Source organism: Stigmatopora nigra, chromosome 8 (genome assembly GCF_051989575.1).
Source record: "Stigmatopora nigra isolate UIUO_SnigA chromosome 8, RoL_Snig_1.1, whole genome shotgun sequence".
NCBI classification, from domain to species: domain Eukaryota; kingdom Metazoa; phylum Chordata; class Actinopteri; order Syngnathiformes; family Syngnathidae; genus Stigmatopora; species Stigmatopora nigra.
In genome coordinates, this window is record NC_135515.1 from 7,419,857 (window position 1) to 7,439,565 (window position 19,709).

Consider the following 19,709-nt stretch of genomic DNA (forward strand, 5'->3'; position numbering starts at 1 on the left):
CGATGAGGAGAGCAATATATCCTTGGCTCGCTCCGAGTTCTTTTATATCTTTAACATTCTACGCCCACTCGTTTCATACTCCCTCCGGACCTGCTCTGGAATGACAGACACCATGTCCGGAAGACTGTGCCTCCCCTTGCAAGGTCTTCTGGAAAGTAAGGCTATTCCCAATAACAGGTCAGGAATTCCAACACCTAATCCTGCATCCATGTACCCTCACCTTGAATGGGTTGCTTCCCTCATTTCAGAGCTGTATCACAATGTGTCCATCATGGATGTTGCAGCTTGTTAAACTATCTGGTCTTGGGCATCATGTTTTGCTGACTGTATATGCATTGTAATATGCTCCACCTCGATAGAACATAGTACAAAACAACATGCTTTATTAAATTTGAGCTAACTACTCCGGTCTTTAATATCCCAGTTCAATCAATCTAACTACATGGATACTTCAAATGAGCACCAGCCATTGCACCAATGTTGTCACAGGCACCCCCCCAGGACACCAGCAAAGGGAGAAAAAAACAATAAAAGCCTGAGATAGTCTGATAGATGGAGCCGATCCAAAAGACGAGCTGAGTGCGCTCTGTACTTACTGCTGAAAAGGTTTAGGGGTCATGGTAGACAGTGGGAGACAGGTCATTACATGAGAAAGGGCGATTTTATTAGTGGGGAAAGGTTTCAGAATAGCCTCTCTCAGCAGCTGACAGAAACAAAGAACCTTTTCTATAGGGCCTCGAACAAAAAGGTGAAGAGGATGCTAAAGGTGAATTGGCAGCAGTATAGGATTAATCAACATATTGCCAGACTCGGATTAAGGTTCCAATTCCATGTTCTATCATATTAGGAGCATTTCTGGGAGCCTAAATTTACTTAACTGTGTTCTTGCCCAAGAAGTGATTTAAGAAAAGACTGTCAAGTGAGATTATCATATGTTTGCCTGAGTTGTGCAAGGACCTTGGAAAACAGCACAAGTCCCTGTGCATTCCACAAGTCTCCCTGGAAAACACAACAGTGACACTCCAGGGCCGATGCTGTTTTTTTTCTACATCTATGTCTTCCGTAGTTCTTTGTTCTGTGCCTGCCTGAAATAGTCATCATATTTTTTAAGATTTTGTGACTATTGTGAAAGATTTCATTTTCAGAATGCACAGACCACAGTTCAATTTGTATTCATTGAACCCTGAAATTATTTTAGATTAAGCCCCATATTATTTCAAACTTAGATGAAAATTGCCTACACCAAATAAAATGGTGACCTCTTAAATATGACGAATCAGAGATGGCAACAATATTACAGATCTATGAAGTGGCGGTAAGGATCCAATCATCACACACTACGATTAAATGAAAATGTCAGATGGTTTCACTGAGAGAACATAAGGTTTTATGATATGACCTGTGCCTTCAAAACCTCTGAAGCAGTAAGTAGTTATTAAAGGGGCTGCTACAAACAATTCTTACATGGTCTCTCTGAGAGTACCCAATACACATGGTGACTTTAATGCAGTCACATTTCTGCTTAATTTAGTTCGCATGTTTTCCCCGTCTGTGCCTGTGTGGGTCTTTTCCGGTTAATGCATTTTCCTCCAATGTCCCCAAAACATGCATGTTAGACCATTTGAATATTCCAAATTGCCAATAGGCATAAATCTGGTTGTTAGTCTCCATAAGCTCTGTGATTGGCTGGACACCAATTGAAGATGTACCCCAGCACCCCGTGACCCTTTTTAGGATAAGCAGCTAAAATAATGACTGATTGAACTGCCATATGCGAGACAAATGACTAGAAATCAGCATAGAAACAATAACACATACCCAAGGTAATCATTAATTTATATAATTAGTGATACATGGGCTTCATTTCAAATTATGCATGGTTAGAAAAGCTTAAATGAAATTCACTTGTTTTTTACTGCTTCAAAAGAACTGTGAGATGAGGAACAGATGGACGTAAACAGAAACAGATGCAGACAGAGGTGATACCTTGTCTTGCTGAAAAGTGTGATGATAAAGTGAAAGAAAGCACAACAAAAACACAGGGGAAAAAAATCTTTTCAAAGCCTCCGCAACACCATCTGTAAAATCCACGACAATCAACCCATATTATTGTGTTGCTAGTGCGACTTTTTTGATATAGATCTTTTTTTTATCAAAATGACAAATTGCCACGGCACCGAATATTTGTAATAATGATGAAAAACTTTTTCCCACCTCACTTTATTTTGACAAAACCTATCACAAATATGAAATGCATCAGGCAGTGGTGCAGAATAAAAGTATCATTTTAACTGAATTAGAAGATGTTTTTGCACAAACCTCTTGTTGCTTTAGCTTGTCTTACTCGCCACACCGTCTTATGGATTTCAAAGTTATAATTTGAAGGCAAGGCTTTTATGGCCTCCTGCAAATTGTGATCCTGCAGGATTTCATCTGGAATCTGATGAGCCACCCGACGGGGTCCTCTGGCTGGAAAAAGGACATTGCAAGACAAAAAATGTTTTAAAAAAAAAAAAAAAACAACAACAACACATGTTTGAACCACCTTTTGCACATGCATAATTACATTCTGCACAATATTATTCATTCAACGATTTTTTTTCCTGAATCACTTTATCCTCACTTGGTATGCTGGAGCCCATCCCAGCTGATTTCTCTGACTAGGCAGGGGACACCCTGAATTGATCGCCAGGCAATCGCAGGGAAAGAGGAGACAAACAACCACGCTCACACCTGAAGAAAACCCAAACATGCCATAGAATATGCGAACTCCACGCAGGCGGACCGATCTGGATTCGAACCTAGAACCACTGCAATCTTCAAATGCAAGATCTAGTTGGGACGTTTACATCCCGGATCGGTCTCATAACATCTTTTAAAGTGTATATCGGATATACTTTAAACTTCCCCCAAATCTGGATCTGCTATTCATGTCAGTAATGTTTAAAGAGAAACAGAGTTACTCACTCGTAGGCTTTTTGACAGGAGCGGGCAGCATTTCACACGAGGGCGCCGCCATGTTTTCTTCTCATTGCAAAACAAGCACCAGACTAAAGAAGTCGATCACAGATCATCAGATTCCACTTTCCAGTAGAAATGTCAATCCCTGGACGAATACACAATCATTACAAATACTTCATACGTATCCATGTATAAATAGATCTTTGCCTTTAGAACACACTACTTTTGATGAATTATGCTCTGAAAAATTAGGCCAATTAATAAATCAAGAGGTCTTAACACGCACTGTGATGTTATATCTAGGACACCCGAGTTTCTTTGTGTATTACTGTTGGTCTGCGGATAGTTTAAATATAGTTTAGTGCCACGCATGGATGAAGTCCCCTGCTGGTGTGTCTGTCTGGCTCTCCTGTGCAAGAGGCTGAGCCCGAAGCCGAGAAGAGGAGGAGGAGAAGGAGGAGGCGGGCGGAGGAGGAGGAGGAGGAGGATGAGGCGGCACAACATCACTTTCTCCCTCCTTGAGCGCATCAGCGTGCGGCGCAGATGCAACGCACAGACTTCAGCGCACATACGTTTAACTCTTGCCAGAATATGTTTTAAAATGACATTTAGAGGACACATTCTTGAATACTGCTTATGTTATTCAGATAGTTAATCATTCGATTTTGGGGCAATTGCATTTGGAGCGGCTGTAACTGACTGGAAGAAGATTTTATATTTTATATAAATGTATATTTTTAGCGATGGTTGTAATAATTTTTAGTTGGGATGCGCTTTGAATTTGCAAATCTCGTCCCTGGAGTTTTGTTTTGAATTGAATGGGTTTCTGTGATCGGGTCCGTTAAGACCTTCCAATGAACGACGTTCGAATCTGAGGAGAATATCGCAGTTCAACCTCGTCCAGCGGGAGTGCCAATAAGTGACAGTGACCAAAAAGGGGTGACTCCGGATCAACTTGGGAAAAGTCTGGAATACTTGGATCGATGATTTCCAGCGGACACAGCAGCAAATACACTTAGAGCGGCAACATGTTCAAAAGGGGTGAGTCACACTTAAAACTTTTATTTCCATGGATTTATCTAACCACCGTGTCACGTTTATGAAATGTGATGAATGTCTCATGCACTCGTGCACGGAGCGCATCTTCAATTTGCAAGATGCCCTGTCTCGCTCAGAGTGCAATATTCACGTGCGTGTGTATGTATGCGTGTACACGACCGACAATGTGGAGGAGATGCCGCACTGCAGTTTCTATAACTTGTGCACGGTCCATATAAGGCTAAAAAATGAGTATTTGGTTGTCATTTGTATTTTTTGACGTGATGAAGCGTGTTATTGACCGCAGGACACAAACTATATAGTAGGTTGAGACCTCTTTTAACCCTATACGCTATTAAAAAGAAAATAAATAATACATTTCAACTTTCTACATAAAAAATGAAGAGCTTGTCAAATTACTAAAAGATGGAATGCAAGGATCCATCCATCTATCTACGTACCCATCTAACTATCTATGCAACTGCAGTAAAGGTTACTCACTGCAAGACAATATGCAAGGTAAAATCAAGTGTGAAATCACATTCAGATTAAATTAATTAAATTAAATTAGACGCCAAGAGAAGGGCTAAGCGAGCTCCCTAAAGACCCCCCTCCTTCTGCCCAAACACACACACGCAGTAAAATGTATACACAATATGCAGGTTGGCATATCCATGAAAAATTTAGTTTACATAAGGTTTAAAAAAATAATAAAAGCTGCTTTTAATATATTGTCAACAACAAGGATACTCCAAGGACATCCAATCAGCGAATGCACGGTATTCTTATGAGCAAAATAATACAATCTATAAGATGATAATATTGAATGATTGTATTCATTTTAGTTGACTGACTAGTGCCATTCATTTTCATCCATTCATCTTCAGTGGCGCGCAGCCTCGTAGAGTAGCGGGTGTTGCTGAAGCCTATCCCAGCTGACTTTGGGCAAAAGGCAGTATACACCCTAGACTGGTCGCCAGTCAGTCTTAAGGGACAAAGAGATAGACAACCATTCACACTGACAATTATACCGCCAACAACAGGAATCGAGCCCACGCCTGCCAAGACCGACTGAACTGCTGCATCACCAGGTGGCTTCCATTCACTTTTCTTTTAAGAAAAAAGGGTTTGGTAACGACATTCTGATTTTCCGCAAAATGAATGAAAAATGATCCAGTTTTCCTTTTTTGCATACATATTTCATACGAAAAGTGTGTACTTTTATCAATTTTAAAGTCATAATTTTTATCTCAGTGAAGAGGACCATCAAGCCTCAGATTTTGCAGCCAGACCTAAAAAGTAGTTTCCAAATATGTGAATACCAAATTTCTAGTCAAAATCCCAATTGCCCAAAATCTCAATCCGACACATCCAACCCTAGTATACTGAAAAATAAAAATAAAACTTTGACAGTTAGTCAGCAATGTCTGGCGAATTATGCAAAGAGACGTAAATATAAATGCTCATTATAGCATTGCCACAGCAACATATACTGGTGGCCTTTTCCACGGTGCTACGTCTCTCTTCTCCACCGCGGGTCATGTGGCACCACAACACTGTATAGATAGATACCACTGCTTACTGCTTTTAGTCTGCTTTGTCAGAGCCAATCTGTTTTGGAGGCGCATGTGTGCAGTCTGCCTCAGGGCCAGCGAGAGAAACCGCCTGTTTTCCTTTGCCATGACATCGATTATTGCTCTTCCAAGAGTCGAGATGAAACACAACACGGTGATGAGTGCTTATAGCGAGAACAGCTTGAAGGGGGGGACCATTGTTGAAAAACTGCCTTCTGACAGCTCAGTTCAAGAAACGCTGCCATATAGTTTAAAAGGACATGTCACAAGGTATGAAATTGTTTGCTGAACCTGACGGGAGTCATGATGCATATTTATGATCATGCCTGTCCTGGTTTTATGTCTCTAACTAATGGACATGCTGGCGAAAGCTATTATGCGATCTTTGAGACGACCTACAAGAGTCATTAATTTCCCATTTGACTGACATGAGCATTGCCAAGGGAGTATTATCAACCTATATGCAAAAATATTCCCAGGTTTTCATGTGAAAATAAGGCAATTTTGTGCCGTTGCTGGACAGGGTTTCAAAAATGCACTTAATTCCAAACAAATGAAGTGGAGGTAGGTAGAGATTTAACTCAACTGCCAAAAAAATGCAAGCATCCCGCAACATGCCTTGAGTCGGCGGAGAGATGTGTCAGCTTTGGCAGGAACATCGAACAAGTTCTCTGTTGAATTTGAATGACTTTGCACCTAGAATAACACATCTCAGGAAGGCTGGTTAATGCATGAGGGCCCAACACTAGCTGGCAGTGACACATCCAACATTCACAAAGACATACAGTGGAGGATAAAATGGCTTTAGATGATTCATATGTGGCAGTTGTGTGCAGTGTGACCTTTCATGGTGACTACTTGTAGTTATTGATCACAAAGTGAAAAAGTACATTTTGCATGCACATAACGTCTGATTGCACATTGAGTTTATGAGTGAGGGAAAGTAAAAGGGCCGGAGTCTTGCAGACAATCTTGCACAAGTACTGCATATGTGACAGATGAATGGTTGCCAAACAAATGAAAACATATTTAAGCTTATTGTGACTAAACTATACAGAATACTATGCATACTATACAAATATGTTAAAGTACCAGTCGTTATTGGCCACTATTGAGAGCAAGTAAACAGGCCTCCAATGTCAGACGTCAATGCATTAAGTGTGCGTACACAATCTATTGAAAAGCACATTCAGTGCATAATGAAAATATGTTTTCATTCTGCATGGTTGGAATAGACTGCACGTAATATAACATTATTATGATGTTGAAGAAATACACAACTATATGCCAAGCTCTGGACTATTTTCAAACTGTGAAGCTTGCAACATTTCACTAATTGGAAATGTATGCAAGGCCTCCTTTGAATTTGATGAGCGTTGTTAATGGAATGTATCTCCCAGAAAGACAACAAAGAAGGTTTGTGAAGGAAAAACGCTGCTTTTGTATTATTCTTTGGTTTCTGTTGGCAGCCTGATAATGTAATGTTTGTGTTTCGTGCAAATGAAAATTAATCCACAGCGTGAACACTTCTTTGTTTTTTTTTTTACTCCATATCAGGACTCGTTAGTGATGTCATACATGGATAATTGCTTGTTGCAGTATAATTTGTTAAAGTCAAAACAGGACAGAAGAATTTAAGTCAAAATGTAAATAGGAAGTTCAATATTACAGTTTGGAGTTTAATGACCTTTAAGGTGGCATTTTGTTAAAGTTTAATGACCATAGTTTTATTTGAATAACCAAAAAAAATCCAGAGAAAATTGCAAATGAGAGAATTTAGGAAAATATTAACATAACTCACAACCTGGCCCAATATTTAATGATTATTTTGACACCACAATGTGAGAGAGTTTCTTGATCCTTTTTAAATGATCCCTAACACACACATATCAAGTGTTTATGATTACACAGTAAATGACAGCAGTAATAAAAGCACCAGGTCTGCGTTCATTAACAAAGGACAAACAGCCGCTTTGCTGGAGTAGTGCGACGCAAGCCTGGAGCAGGCGAGTCATTAAGTGCGATGACATGAATTTGTACGAGAGCAATAAATGGCCATCTGTCATTTTACTGTATTGAAACCTCTCATTGGAGCCTCAGTGAGTTTTCTATTTAAAGAGAATAGATTTCTGTCTTTTCTAATCCTCTCAGTGTCACTCTGTGTCACCTCACTATTGTTGGACTTGTGTTTTGGACTGGTGACGGAGAGCTCAGAAGAAGAGGATAATGTAGAGAACTGAGCAAAAATATAACCCCCTCGAGCAATCTGCTAAAGCTGTCTATAAGCCGGCTGAAAAATGAGAAGCAAATCAGGATGGGGTGGGTTGGCGTTTGCCGTCCTAACGGATAATTTGGAACTTTAGAAAGATCAGGCCAAAAAGAACCAACTAGTTTCTGCAGGAATACTATATTTGGTACCCAAACAACAAAATGTGTACACTAATGTTGGATAAATCATCTGAGGAACTCCCCTAAAGTGCAATCCACAAAATCATTGACTAAGGTACATAGCTAATGATTGAATACATAACAAGAACAACAATGCTGTTAATTTCATGCTAACCATTCATTGACCTTACTAAAACCACCATCCTTATGTTAAGTGAAAAATGTAATATTTCAATTCAACGTAAAAAAAATTAGAATTTAAATTCAGAAAATGGCAATGAATAATAAAAAAGCATTCTCCCTGAGAGCAGTGTAGAAAAGAAATATTCAGTAGATTCATTTTTTTTCCATCGTCTGGATTTTATATTTTCAATGCAATCTTTTTAGTACCAATACCTGTTTTGATGTTTCAATGCCAACATTTATTCTCTTCTTCAAAACTGAATGATGGTGCTCTCCTTTCATAAAAAAAAGTTATATACTGTAAAACATAAACGAGAACAAAACACAAAAGAGAGAAGTAAAAGATGACTGCAGATTGCCTGATTTTAATAAGAATAGGTAACTTAACTGAGTGACTGACATTGACTGAGACAGAAGTCCAATCTATTTCAAGACATTTGGTGACAACCTTCCCAGTTTAATTAGATTGGAGGTCTACTCTTACCACTAACACAAAATAGCATGGTTATTCCCCTATTTTTGCTGCTTTCATCCACTATTGTTGTCAAAATGAGATGCAAGGTTGGTCATTAGTGGATGATAATGAGGTGAAAGCGACAAACAACCTATGAGCCCCGTTGTTCTAGTTTTTTCATATTATTATTATTCAGATCACATTCCTGGTGATGTGGCTAATATGAATTTAGAGGTCAACGTCAATGGCTCAAATGTGAAGTAATGAGGGTGGGGAGGTAAAATGAGACAAACCAGGAGTTGACAGTAATCCCAGGTGTTCTCCTGTTACTCTGCCAGCCCGCTCCTTGGTCGCCCTCTCCTTTCCGAGGCTTCGTCCGCGGAGACATTGTCTTTTGTGTGCTGTGCAAAGTCAGTCTGCTGCACCAGCACCTGGACACCTGCCCTTATGCCACTGAAAGTTAACATGTCTTCAAGGCCAAGAAATGAGTGACATTTTAGAGAGAAAGGAACATATTTCTCTCATAAAATCTGCTGAGTATTTGACATCCATTCCTCTTGTTTACCTTGCATTCAATAAATACTGCACTCCAGCCACATTCGAGTCTGAGGAACTCATTTTCGACGGTGGCTAATTCGCTCCCTGGAGTCTGAGCGGATTTAAAGGGGATTCTGTTTTAATGTTTTGGACCAGCTTGGAATTTAAAACATGGTGTTTTGGGGAGGTGATTAGGAAAATAACAATGTGGGTTCATCTGTGGAGTCGATTTGACTTCCCGTCATATTATCTTAAATATGTGTTTGTGAGGAACAAACCCAAGAAATGTGTTTAGTGTTTGTTGTTGTTTTAAAATGTCAGATAACACAACACATTTTTACATATGGCAGCAGTCATTCAAATAAAAAAGTCATAAGAATCCATATAAGGTACATTCATTAAAGAAACTAACAATCACGAGAGGTGCTTGTGAATGAGAAGGGTTGTTTGTACCTGTGATTGACTGAGAACTAATCAAAAATGTATTCCTGGGCTCAAAATAAAGCAAGAAAAATGGTCACGTTAAAGTACGAAAAACAAACATCAATCAAACTCATGTGTTTTTACATGCTGCTTTGGTAATCATCACCTAGGCACAAAATGTGGACTTCTCGCAATTAAAATTGACCCTCCCCGCTCACTCTTTAATGTGCCGGCCTACCGACATCGCGCCACCTGGTTGTGCCACATCTGTCGACTTATCTCAGCATGTGTGTCTGTGGAGTTAAATGCAGGCATTTAGCAGCAATAACAAGAAATAATTGATAAAACTGTGATTTATACTCATGTGCTCACTCAGATGTTATGCTGACTTGTGGTTAATGTACATTTAACCATGTTTTCAAAAGTACTTTAGTACACATGCTCAGGTGATTGGACTCAGTGTGAGATGATATCAGACCAGAACATTTATGTTTGTGCATTATGTTTTGGTCTTAATGTGTGGTGTTAAAAAATATTGATATTTGTTTGTGATCTGGTGCCAACAATTGTAAATGTTGAACCACAAATGTCCAGATTGCAACAAATCAAAACATTTGGCCCAGAAAATGTCGCGTTTTGTGTATTTTTCCTGTTCATGCGTGGGGGTGCTAACATCTAAAAAATGGGACAGTGTGTGCACCACTTAAAGGCACTTGTCAGAATTCCCTTTAAAAATATTTTTGACCCGGGTAGTCTACGAATATCGTTTAAAAAAGGAAAACAGAGACAGATGGGGATGCTGTAATTACAGCAGACAGGCCAAGATCCTTTCCCCAGTCACAACATTCTCATATGCAAATCCCCCTCAATTGTTTTAGAAGGCTCTTAAAGCCACTGATTTACAGCAGAAGAAGCATGTTCTGACCTTATTAGGCTTTTGTAAAGCAAATTAAAATATGGATCAATGGAATTTGGGCTTTTCATTTTTTCCTGAGCTTTTTTTGTAATGAAGATGAAGCCATATAAGCATGGATTTGACATGGTCCATTTTTGTAAAATTGATATCTAATTTTAGCATGCAGTAGATTTGCACTTCACGTACACTTGCTTCCTACACATACCTGCCTGCAGATGATGAGGGTGCTTCAAGCATGGCATTCCTGCAGCTGCAGTCGAAACTCTTTAAGCAAATGACAGCAAGATGCTGTTTGGCGTGTCCGTGTTAACTGCCTAATTGATCAAGAATAATTCGGCCTATCGAATTTACGGAGATTTAGTATGAAGTGCTGCATAAAACAGTATCTAAATGTTTTGTTACATCACTAGCTTTCTGGCTCTTGCAGCTGGGAGATCATGTTCTCAGATGCAGAAGCAGACCACATAGTGAGGACAAGCAAAGCTGGCAGCAGCTTGTTTTACATTCCATCCACCTTCTCCCTGCAGGGATTCATTCTTGCATCCCAATGATAGGCTTCTCTTACCACCTTGCTCAGCTTAAAAACCACGCAACCATGTATGGAAAGTACTTTGTAAAGTGCAGTGGAACTTCTGATCGGTCAAATAATCACTTTTTTTTTTTCCATTGGAATTTAAATCAAAATCCCAGGTTCAAATTGTAACTGTGATCATCCTTTGTTTTCAAATTTGGACTCAAAGCATTCTAAACTATTAGTAACCAAAAAGGAGGTACTCTATAATAATACTAGAAAAACTTTGGTTGACATTAAACCTAAAATAATGAAAAAAAATAAATATACTATTTATCTGATTTGATTACTATTAATGAAGATAATTTGTGGAAATGTATTGGATAAAAAGCCATGCTTTTTTTTCTTAGCACGTGGTATAAAGCTGAAATTTGGCAAAATAATGAGAATTTCTGAGTATTTTACATACATTAACGAAACATTTGAACTCTGTTACATTAGATTTCAAACAAAAAAAAGATGTCTCCCTCTGCAAAACAACTGATCACTGCATCGTCACGACTTGAAGAGCAAAAGAGAAAAGCTCAAAGCTCTTTTCATGCTAAAGAGAGATTTCAATCTGCTTTGCTTTGGCAAGGAACCTTGAATAGAAAAAAAAGCCTCATATATTTCCCTCTCTGCAGTGGAAAAGCATGAGAGAGAGAGAGAGGAGTGGAATAATAGCCAACTGGAAAGATAATCGTAGCGCGTACACTTCACATTAAATCTGCCAGTCTCCATCAAGGCCACATTCTAGTGCACTTCAATCCCCCAAAGGAGTTAGGGAAGGTGTCGCTAATTATACCATGGACAGCTCCTTGTTGCTTACATACTGCATTATGACAAAGCAGTCCTGAGAAATAGCAGACCATTTTTGGTCAATTAAACAAAAATCTAAACTCAGTACAAATGCAGAGTCCTCTTTTATGGACGTCACATTTTGGTTAATGTAGACCACAACATTAGGCCTTTATATGACTTAAATGAACCAAAATCTACCAATGTGGACAGCAAGTTTCAGTTGTATTGGTTAGTTTTTATTTCATCTTGGATAAGCTCGAGCACCGCAAAAGGATAAGCAGTGTTGAAAATAGATGGATATTATTCATCTAAATATTAATGAATAAAATATTAAGAAAAACTAAATTATTCATTCATTCATTTTCAAAACAGCTTATTCTTAACACGGGTGTTGGAGCCTATTCTGGGAAATGAGTAAAAGGCAGCACTACACCCTAAATTGGAGTATAAGTGATTCAGAAAATGAAGGGATGAATGTCAATAGTTTTTGTTCGGATCATTTATTTTTGAATAATCCTTGACACTATTCTATTATATGTATAAGGTGTAAAAAAATGTGATAGTGTGACTTTAAAGATAATTCCACAAACAAATAGGTCTAGATTCTCATTCCAATTTTCCTTTTTTCATCTTCCTGGCTAATGCATGCTATAAAAAATGTCTCGCTCTTTGAAAAAAATAACGAGTCTCAAACGATGAAGTACAACATAAAGTGGGAATATTATATTGCTACTACTATGCCGCAGTAGCACTGCCGTCTTCCTCTTTTTATCCTTGTACGTCTTTTGACTATACACCAAAGGAAATACAATAAATGACTCCTATGGGTGACATCGGTAATATAATGGTCCTTGAAATATATAAAATCATTGCCACTGCAGGCCGAATTGTGAGAAAGCTGCAACTAAAATTACAAATATACCTTTGACTACTCTCATTTTTTTAGAAAGGTCACTCATTGGGGTTAAAGCAATAAATAAAATAGGACATTTTCAATGTCTTGTCTTGTATAACAAGAAGGTTAGCTTGAAAAATTACATTCTGGACACTTTTAATGCACATTGTCATGCAAACTCTGTAAAAACCCATCCAAATTCGGAAAATAAAAATAACTGTCACTTATATCATTGTTTGCGCAGCGACCAATCATACGTTAAAAGCAGTCATTATCCCACACATTTTGTTTAATGAAAATGTAAAGTATTCCACTGAGTATTCTTGCACTGTTCCCATCATTTAATGGATAAATAGCAATAGATAAACAAATAAACACCCTCATTGACAAATCCCAAATGATTTTTGTGACCTGTTTACATCCCAATCAACTTAAGTTATCCTTAAGCAACATTTAATATTGTCCTATACTCAATGCGAAAATATTATTAACCCCAAATTTGATAGATAACACAAGTGCACAGTGGAGAAAACTTTTTTTCAGCTCTGCATCTTTTGCAAAAAAAAAAAAAAAAAAAACTGAAGGCAATTTTCACTCTTTCTATACCAGTCCACAATTGCTTTCAAAATACGGCACAATGCAATCATTTGTGAAATCTCATTCTGGTTAGCAAGGTATTGGAATGAGTGAAAATACATTCTGCAAGTGCAAATGACACTCATACACACAACATTTTCATGCATACTTTTAAGTAGGTTCTGACACCGTGATGACAATACTATCCCGCTAAACGCAATGACTCTTGTCGCTGTGTGGGAACACTCAGCACTGTCTGCATGCAAATGCAGACACACACAAACACTGTTTTTCCCTTCTTTGCATATTTGAATGCATAAGCCCTCTTTTCCCACACTGCCTCTCTCACCCAGCAGGTGTGTGCCGGACAGCCACTAGTCGTTCATTATGACCCTCCTATCCCACTGTATAATATATGTACGATGGTAAAGAAACAACTATGCAGCATATAGTTATGTATTGGTAGTTGTGCTATGCACAATTGGAAAGTAAGCCTTGTTGCAAAGTAGTTACTGCATTTAACCTTTTTTTCAGTCTTATGAGTTTGTTTGTTTTTGTTAAACTAAGAAAAATAGTTACTTGATCTAAGTGTTCCAATTGTTCACCCAATCAATCCATTTTGACTGGGAAAGATGGTTGGATATAACCTTGTAGTGCAATTCAGGTTAGTGCTGCAAAGAGGCTTGTTGTCAGCTTTTTGGGTTCCGGCTGTGTTGTAAACATTTTCAGGGACTAAGGTTTAGCTCCGGGTGCATTGTTGAAAGTAGATAAAAATGATCGCCTCTTTTTAGAGTGAATGGAGGTATGTAATGAGAAACCTGCAGGCGCATCAACTCAAGAATATTGCACACAACATCAGGTATATTGTGGATCTTGAACACTAAGTCAGTGAATAAATGTTGGCATTGATAAAATACGGTGATATAATAGTATGATTGACAAAACAGACAAATCTGCATTTGTTATTGTCAGTTTTTAAAATTTCCCCATATCAATGAATCTGTTTTCAGTAAAACTATTGTTTTTATGTTAGTCAAATACGTAATAATTACAAATGAAACTTTGAAGTGTTATTTAATGGCAAGTACTATATTTTTTGGGTAGAAATTATGTAAATGAAAATAAGAGAATTAGAATATCATTGAATTCATTCAAATGATTGATAAAAGCAATGCAGATTAAAGGGAAAGGTGACATTATAAAAATGACACATTCTTGGTTAATTTAAAAAGTGTTCAGATTAAGTTTTAACTGTCACTTTAATAGGTACGCCTGCATAACTTCTAATAAGAGGTTTTATTTAAATATTCTTTATATGAGCAATTATAAAGATGTAAATGAAACTGTGTAACTAGTTTATATTAGTGTGTAAATTCACTACATCGTGTTGAAGTTGGCTGTATTGAGACACCCGAGTAGTGCAATCCACTTTACCTGTTGTTGTTTTCTATGGCTCCATTACTGAGAAGAGTGTTGTGCCAACCGAAAGGAATCATCCAGAAATTACTCCACATTGATGCCATTAACAAACATTGTAGGATGATGCAGGTATTAGTCACTTGCAACAAGCTAAAGATATAAAAGAAAAGAAAGATACAATGTTAAGTGGTATAATACCACAAAGATCTCACCTCAATAGCTTCTTCCTTTTCAAGACTATCTGGCAGACACTCAATCGCGAATAATTAATGTAAATTAGAATGGTTGGCAAGAGTGGGGAAATCACAAGGACTCATGCTAATTGCCAAATATTTTCATTATTTTTTTTTTGTATTCGGGGGAAGGTTGTTATCCCACCCCCACCTCCTTCTGCTCATACCTTGTTGCCTGGGGTAAGGAATGAAAATTAGTGCAATATAATGAGATGTGGTTTAGGATGGGGTTGGCATGAAGTAGAGCAAGTAAATTAATGAATTCATTCCTGAGCTGATTCCATTAGAATGCAACTCCACATACAAAATCCACACAGCAATGTAAAACGAAGCCAAGCATGAGCCCGAATGTGAAAACTGGCCAATGCCAGCATGAGATTTTCCTCAACACTGCCCAGACCTATGATATATTTCTTCCTTTCTAACATTGCCTTATTGATTTTATAATCATTAACCTGCAAAAGGAACTAAAATTTTAAATTAGCTTTTAGGAATAGTTATATTAAGCCAAAGCTGACCACACTATTCCATAAAGAGCCAAATGGGTGCAGGATTTTTTTTTCCCCACCAAACAAACACTTGTGTAATCAGTTGATTGCAGTCAGATGCCGTTTGTTTCAGCAGAAATATTTGCACTGCATCAATTGAACCAAGTTTTTTCTTGGTTGGATGTGAAAATATAGAATAAACTGTCAAGCAGACTCTCATGACTCGGACACAAATTTTCCTCCACCAGAATGCAGAAATTAAACGTATAAAAACAAGTATTTACATGTTCTTATCACCAGGGTTGAACTCTAAATATAATAAAAAGTGCCAGCCAGAGATATACTATATTGAAGAAAACAATAACATCACATTTCTGCACTTCTATCCAAAATTCAATCACTGGAGACTATGAGGATGAGCGGCAGGTGGGCAGCCGGGGGATTCTCTTGATGCGAGATCCACGTATGCCCACTATCGAGACGTCAAGACACTCAAACAAGACAAGTAAGTACGATAAGATTTTGCTTATATTTACTCACACGGTGAGACTTGTTTTCTCTTGTAATGTATAACTTTTTACAAAAATGTGTTTATTTTGTTGCCGATAAATCAGCAAAGTAGGCAAAAGAAACCCATTCTTGTGCTGTAACTTAAAAAAAACTGAAAAGAGTTATTAAAATACACAATTTTATTGTAATAATATTAGAATAAAAACTAATTTGGTAGTCTGTATGTACAAAATCATGAAATGAACCATGAAAAATCAGCCGAAATAGTTATAATCGGATGGCTTTTGAAGTTTTCTTGTCAGAAACAGGCCAGTATTTCAAAAGTTCATATTTGTATTAGATAATTGGCATCCCTGGGGATGTAGTTTATTTATTCTGCTTGTTTTTGTCTTGTCTTACTAGATCAAAATGGATTGAACTGTGTTCTTTATTGTGTTGTATGGATCGTTTTTATAATTGGATGTGGTTTTAGGGAGTGGATTAAGTGGGTTTAGTCACAACTGTGGTGCCAAAAGCTGAATTAATATGCTAGGATGATAATCATAAAAATCAATAATAGCATCTTTTTATTGAGTCTGCTCCATCTAAAATTGTGTTACATGACTTCCTAACTTGGAAATGGTGAAAGGTGCCTTTCCAGGCTTATCGCTTCCTTAAGATTGCCCAAAACAAAGGTGATAAAATTGAGTCAAATGCTTCCTATATATGGCAAATCTACGTGTAAGCGGCAGGACATGATGTAAGACATAAAAGGTAAAAGCTGCACTGTAAGAAAGGTAGACTACCCACTTAATAGCATCTGAGCAAGTCAAGGTCGTAAACAACAAGAAGCAGATGGATTCTTTGTGCTCAAATCATCCCGTGCTGCCCAACTGATGAATAGCTTAGCCTTGTACCACACCGCTCTTAAAGGCCCTCCTCCCTATATATGAAAGATTTGGCACACAGAGTGCTCGTTGGATTCTTTCTCTCCACCCTGTCACTGGCTTCCCTCGCTCACTGCAGACTTTTTCCCTTCATCCTGAATTATTAAAACATGTTGTGATTCCCAGTATGATTGTGAATCTGGGGCTGCGGCTCGTAACTTATTTTTTATGCTTGTTTTTCTCCTATTCACGGTGTTCACCGCCCCTCACTTTTCAGTCCACGTGCCCACTCACTCTCAAGCCAGATTATGATGCTGCAGTCCTTTAAAGTCCCCAATGTCACCTTTCGGGGTTAAAAATGAATGAATGAATGCATTTTAATGAATACACACATCTGAAAAAGTGACCTACAGTGGGAATATTATTCATTTGGATCTGTATTCAGGTCATACTACTTTTCACAAGGGGGATGAGGAGATAGTATAAGAGAAGATGGATATTTTCCATTGGCCATCATGCACCAGCAGCTGCACTGGGACATGAATTGGCACACACCAAGGCTTGGGCAGTTTCTCAGGGAATACACTTTCTTTCGATAAGCCCCAGTCACCCCAACCAAATTCCCAAGATGGGAAGCCTACCAGCGCTGACAGTTCAACATAACATATATTCCTGTTTTGTCCCCAAACACAATGTAAAACATCTAAGGGCAAAAATCTGTTCTTCCGAGTCTGATTGTTGTTAGATCTCGACTTTTTCCAGGATAGTAATGTTTATTAAACTTTATAGGAGATATTGGTAACTACAGTGAAAAGTTCAGATTTAAGACCATTAACCTTTTATATGACGGGACTATTTTTAGTAGACACTTGGCAATTGAAGGAACATAAGAATAAAAAAAAATCATGATTTGTAAGTGAAATGAAGAAGTAAAGTTTTTTCTTCACCATTTGAAAGCGGCAGATAACAAGACAATCACTTTTGGTTCTTGTGCAAGGGCAGATAAATAAAAGGCAGACAGTTGACCGCAGTGGCCTAACAAGATTATAAAATGACAAGGCCAACCAAGTATAGAGAAGCCTGACATTGAAGGCTCTGTAAGTGACTGTTTACATGTTGTATTTGGTCTTAAATTGAAAAGCCAGGCAGTGGCAGGATGCATTTTGTGCACCATCATAGCATAAGAGAATAGACAAACCTTAAAAACAAAATAAAGAAATGACACCCACCTGGGCAAGTATTTGGGTCAATTAAAGACTCTAATGAGATTCTAATTCATCATCCATCACTCTTAGAAGTGTGCAATCAATTTCTGTAAAATAATACAAGAGAAACCAAAAGTTTCAACAAAACACAATTAGTTTAACAGAGCTGCAAATCCTATACTAAACTAATTTTCAGTTTATCACTCTAGATGGGTTTTAGTACTTAACTTTGCTTTCCCTACCACCAATCAAATGTTAAAATTGCAACTCGCAACGGTTTTCTCTAAAATAGAAACCCTAATTGCTGTGGCATTTACATGTAGCAGTGGTAGTTATCTTTGTCATTTTTAAGGAGACATTCAATGGATTGAATTATGTTTAAAAAGCCCTGCTTCAAAGGTTTCGCTATTTAAACAATAAGACATGGTCCTTCCGCCCCCACCAACAATAAAAACAAAAGAGCTTCAACCCACTGCTGGTGATGCTAACATTGATGCGCCAAGGTCTCCCAGGCACAATGGTTGTCCCGAGAAAAGGTTATAAAAACAGCTGCTGGCAGATGAAAAATTCATGTGGTGAACATTTATTCAACTATCCTCTCCTCTGTGTCTCTCCTGCTAATGCACAAAAAAAAAACTAGTCACTGCAACAAATAGTCCGAGAGGCTTTTGTCTATTATCTGTGAGTGAATATTAATTTAGTGTGTGCTGCCAGAGCTGGAGAAACCAAATAATGAATAAAAGAATCTATTTGATTAGCTAAAATATTTTGGTCCGAGGTCAGGTGGCCAACATTACATGAAATGTTGGGTATAATAACATTTTTTCACCACAATTACACATCAAGAAAAAAAGTATGTTTTTTTCCAATTAAATCAGATTATTTCTGCTCATAATAAAGGTGTTGACTTTCCTTTCAGCACTTCAAACCCCCAAAAAAGTAGCACATTTTAAGAAACTAAACTCGACAGAGATTTTTTTTTTATGTTAGGAGAACTAAATTTAGCCTGAGTTGTTAGAAAAGGAAAGGAGAGTTTATGGGATGAATTTAGAAATTCTGCAAAAGCAGCTGTGGTGGCAATAATTTATGTCCTAGACTACCACTTTAGCAGCCCTACAACTTGGGTATTTAACATCAGTTGAGGAAAGATGGAGTCATCACAGAAATGGGAAGGAAATTTGGTCTTCTTCACATGACATCAATGTACGTTACATAGAAACAGGCAATGGATTTAGATTTGAAAACCAATAGGGATCATCTATTGTACTTGAATTAAAAAGGGAGGAGGTGGATGATGCTGGACAGTGGAGCTCTGAGCGTCTCAGTCTATAGTCCTTTATTAGAATCAATGTAATATAATGAGGGAACGATAGCGGTTGTCCGAGGAGAGTGGGTATGGAAAAAGAAAAGACCATTTTTTTCTATGTGCAATCAATTAAAATGGTTGCAGAATTGGCACACAAAGAAAATGGACAGACTACCTACTTGCAGTGACTGCCTTATTGGTAATGGGAAGTAAGTATAATGTGTAACTTTAGTAGATATTCTCTATTTATATTATATATCCATGCTAGTTTCAGCAGCAGGTTGAGTAAATTCAGGCTGTCTAATTGCAGCCAATCACACCCCCCACAGGCGTTGCAATTCGAAGCCAAAAAGGGAGCGCTGGAATAAGATCTTGCTCTCTTCCCA

At 37.9% G+C, this 19,709-nt stretch overlaps 2 protein-coding genes across 5 annotated transcripts in view; one reads left to right on the top strand and one right to left on the bottom strand.

The window, feature by feature from the left end:
* Window positions 1-19,709, bottom strand: part of dph1 (diphthamide biosynthesis 1) — a 123,830-nt gene that overhangs the window by 28,060 nt on the left and 76,061 nt on the right. For 3 of the 4 annotated variants that reach the window (XM_077722278.1, XM_077722277.1, XM_077722275.1), the window contains exons 7-10: window positions 18,042-18,124; window positions 14,731-14,865; window positions 2,968-3,106; window positions 2,320-2,469 (exon numbers count right to left, since the gene is read on the bottom strand). In XM_077722278.1, coding sequence (XP_077578404.1) covers window positions 2,320-2,469; window positions 2,968-3,019 — 202 coding nt within the window. In that variant the 5' untranslated portion in view covers window positions 3,020-3,106; window positions 14,731-14,865; window positions 18,042-18,124. Of the gene's footprint in view, window positions 1-2,319; window positions 2,470-2,967; window positions 3,107-3,247; window positions 3,403-14,730; window positions 14,866-18,041; window positions 18,125-19,709 lie in introns of those variants that run through there. The other variant, XM_077722276.1, reaches the window with a different exon arrangement.
* The window catches only part of rtn4rl1b (reticulon 4 receptor-like 1b), an 81,581-nt gene continuing 65,335 nt past the window's right edge, over window positions 3,464-19,709 (top strand). Inside the window, exon 1 of the mRNA XM_077722274.1 lies at window positions 3,464-4,002. Within this exon, the coding sequence (XP_077578400.1) occupies window positions 3,990-4,002 (13 nt within the window). The 5' untranslated portion in view covers window positions 3,464-3,989. The remainder of the gene's footprint in view (window positions 4,003-19,709) is intronic.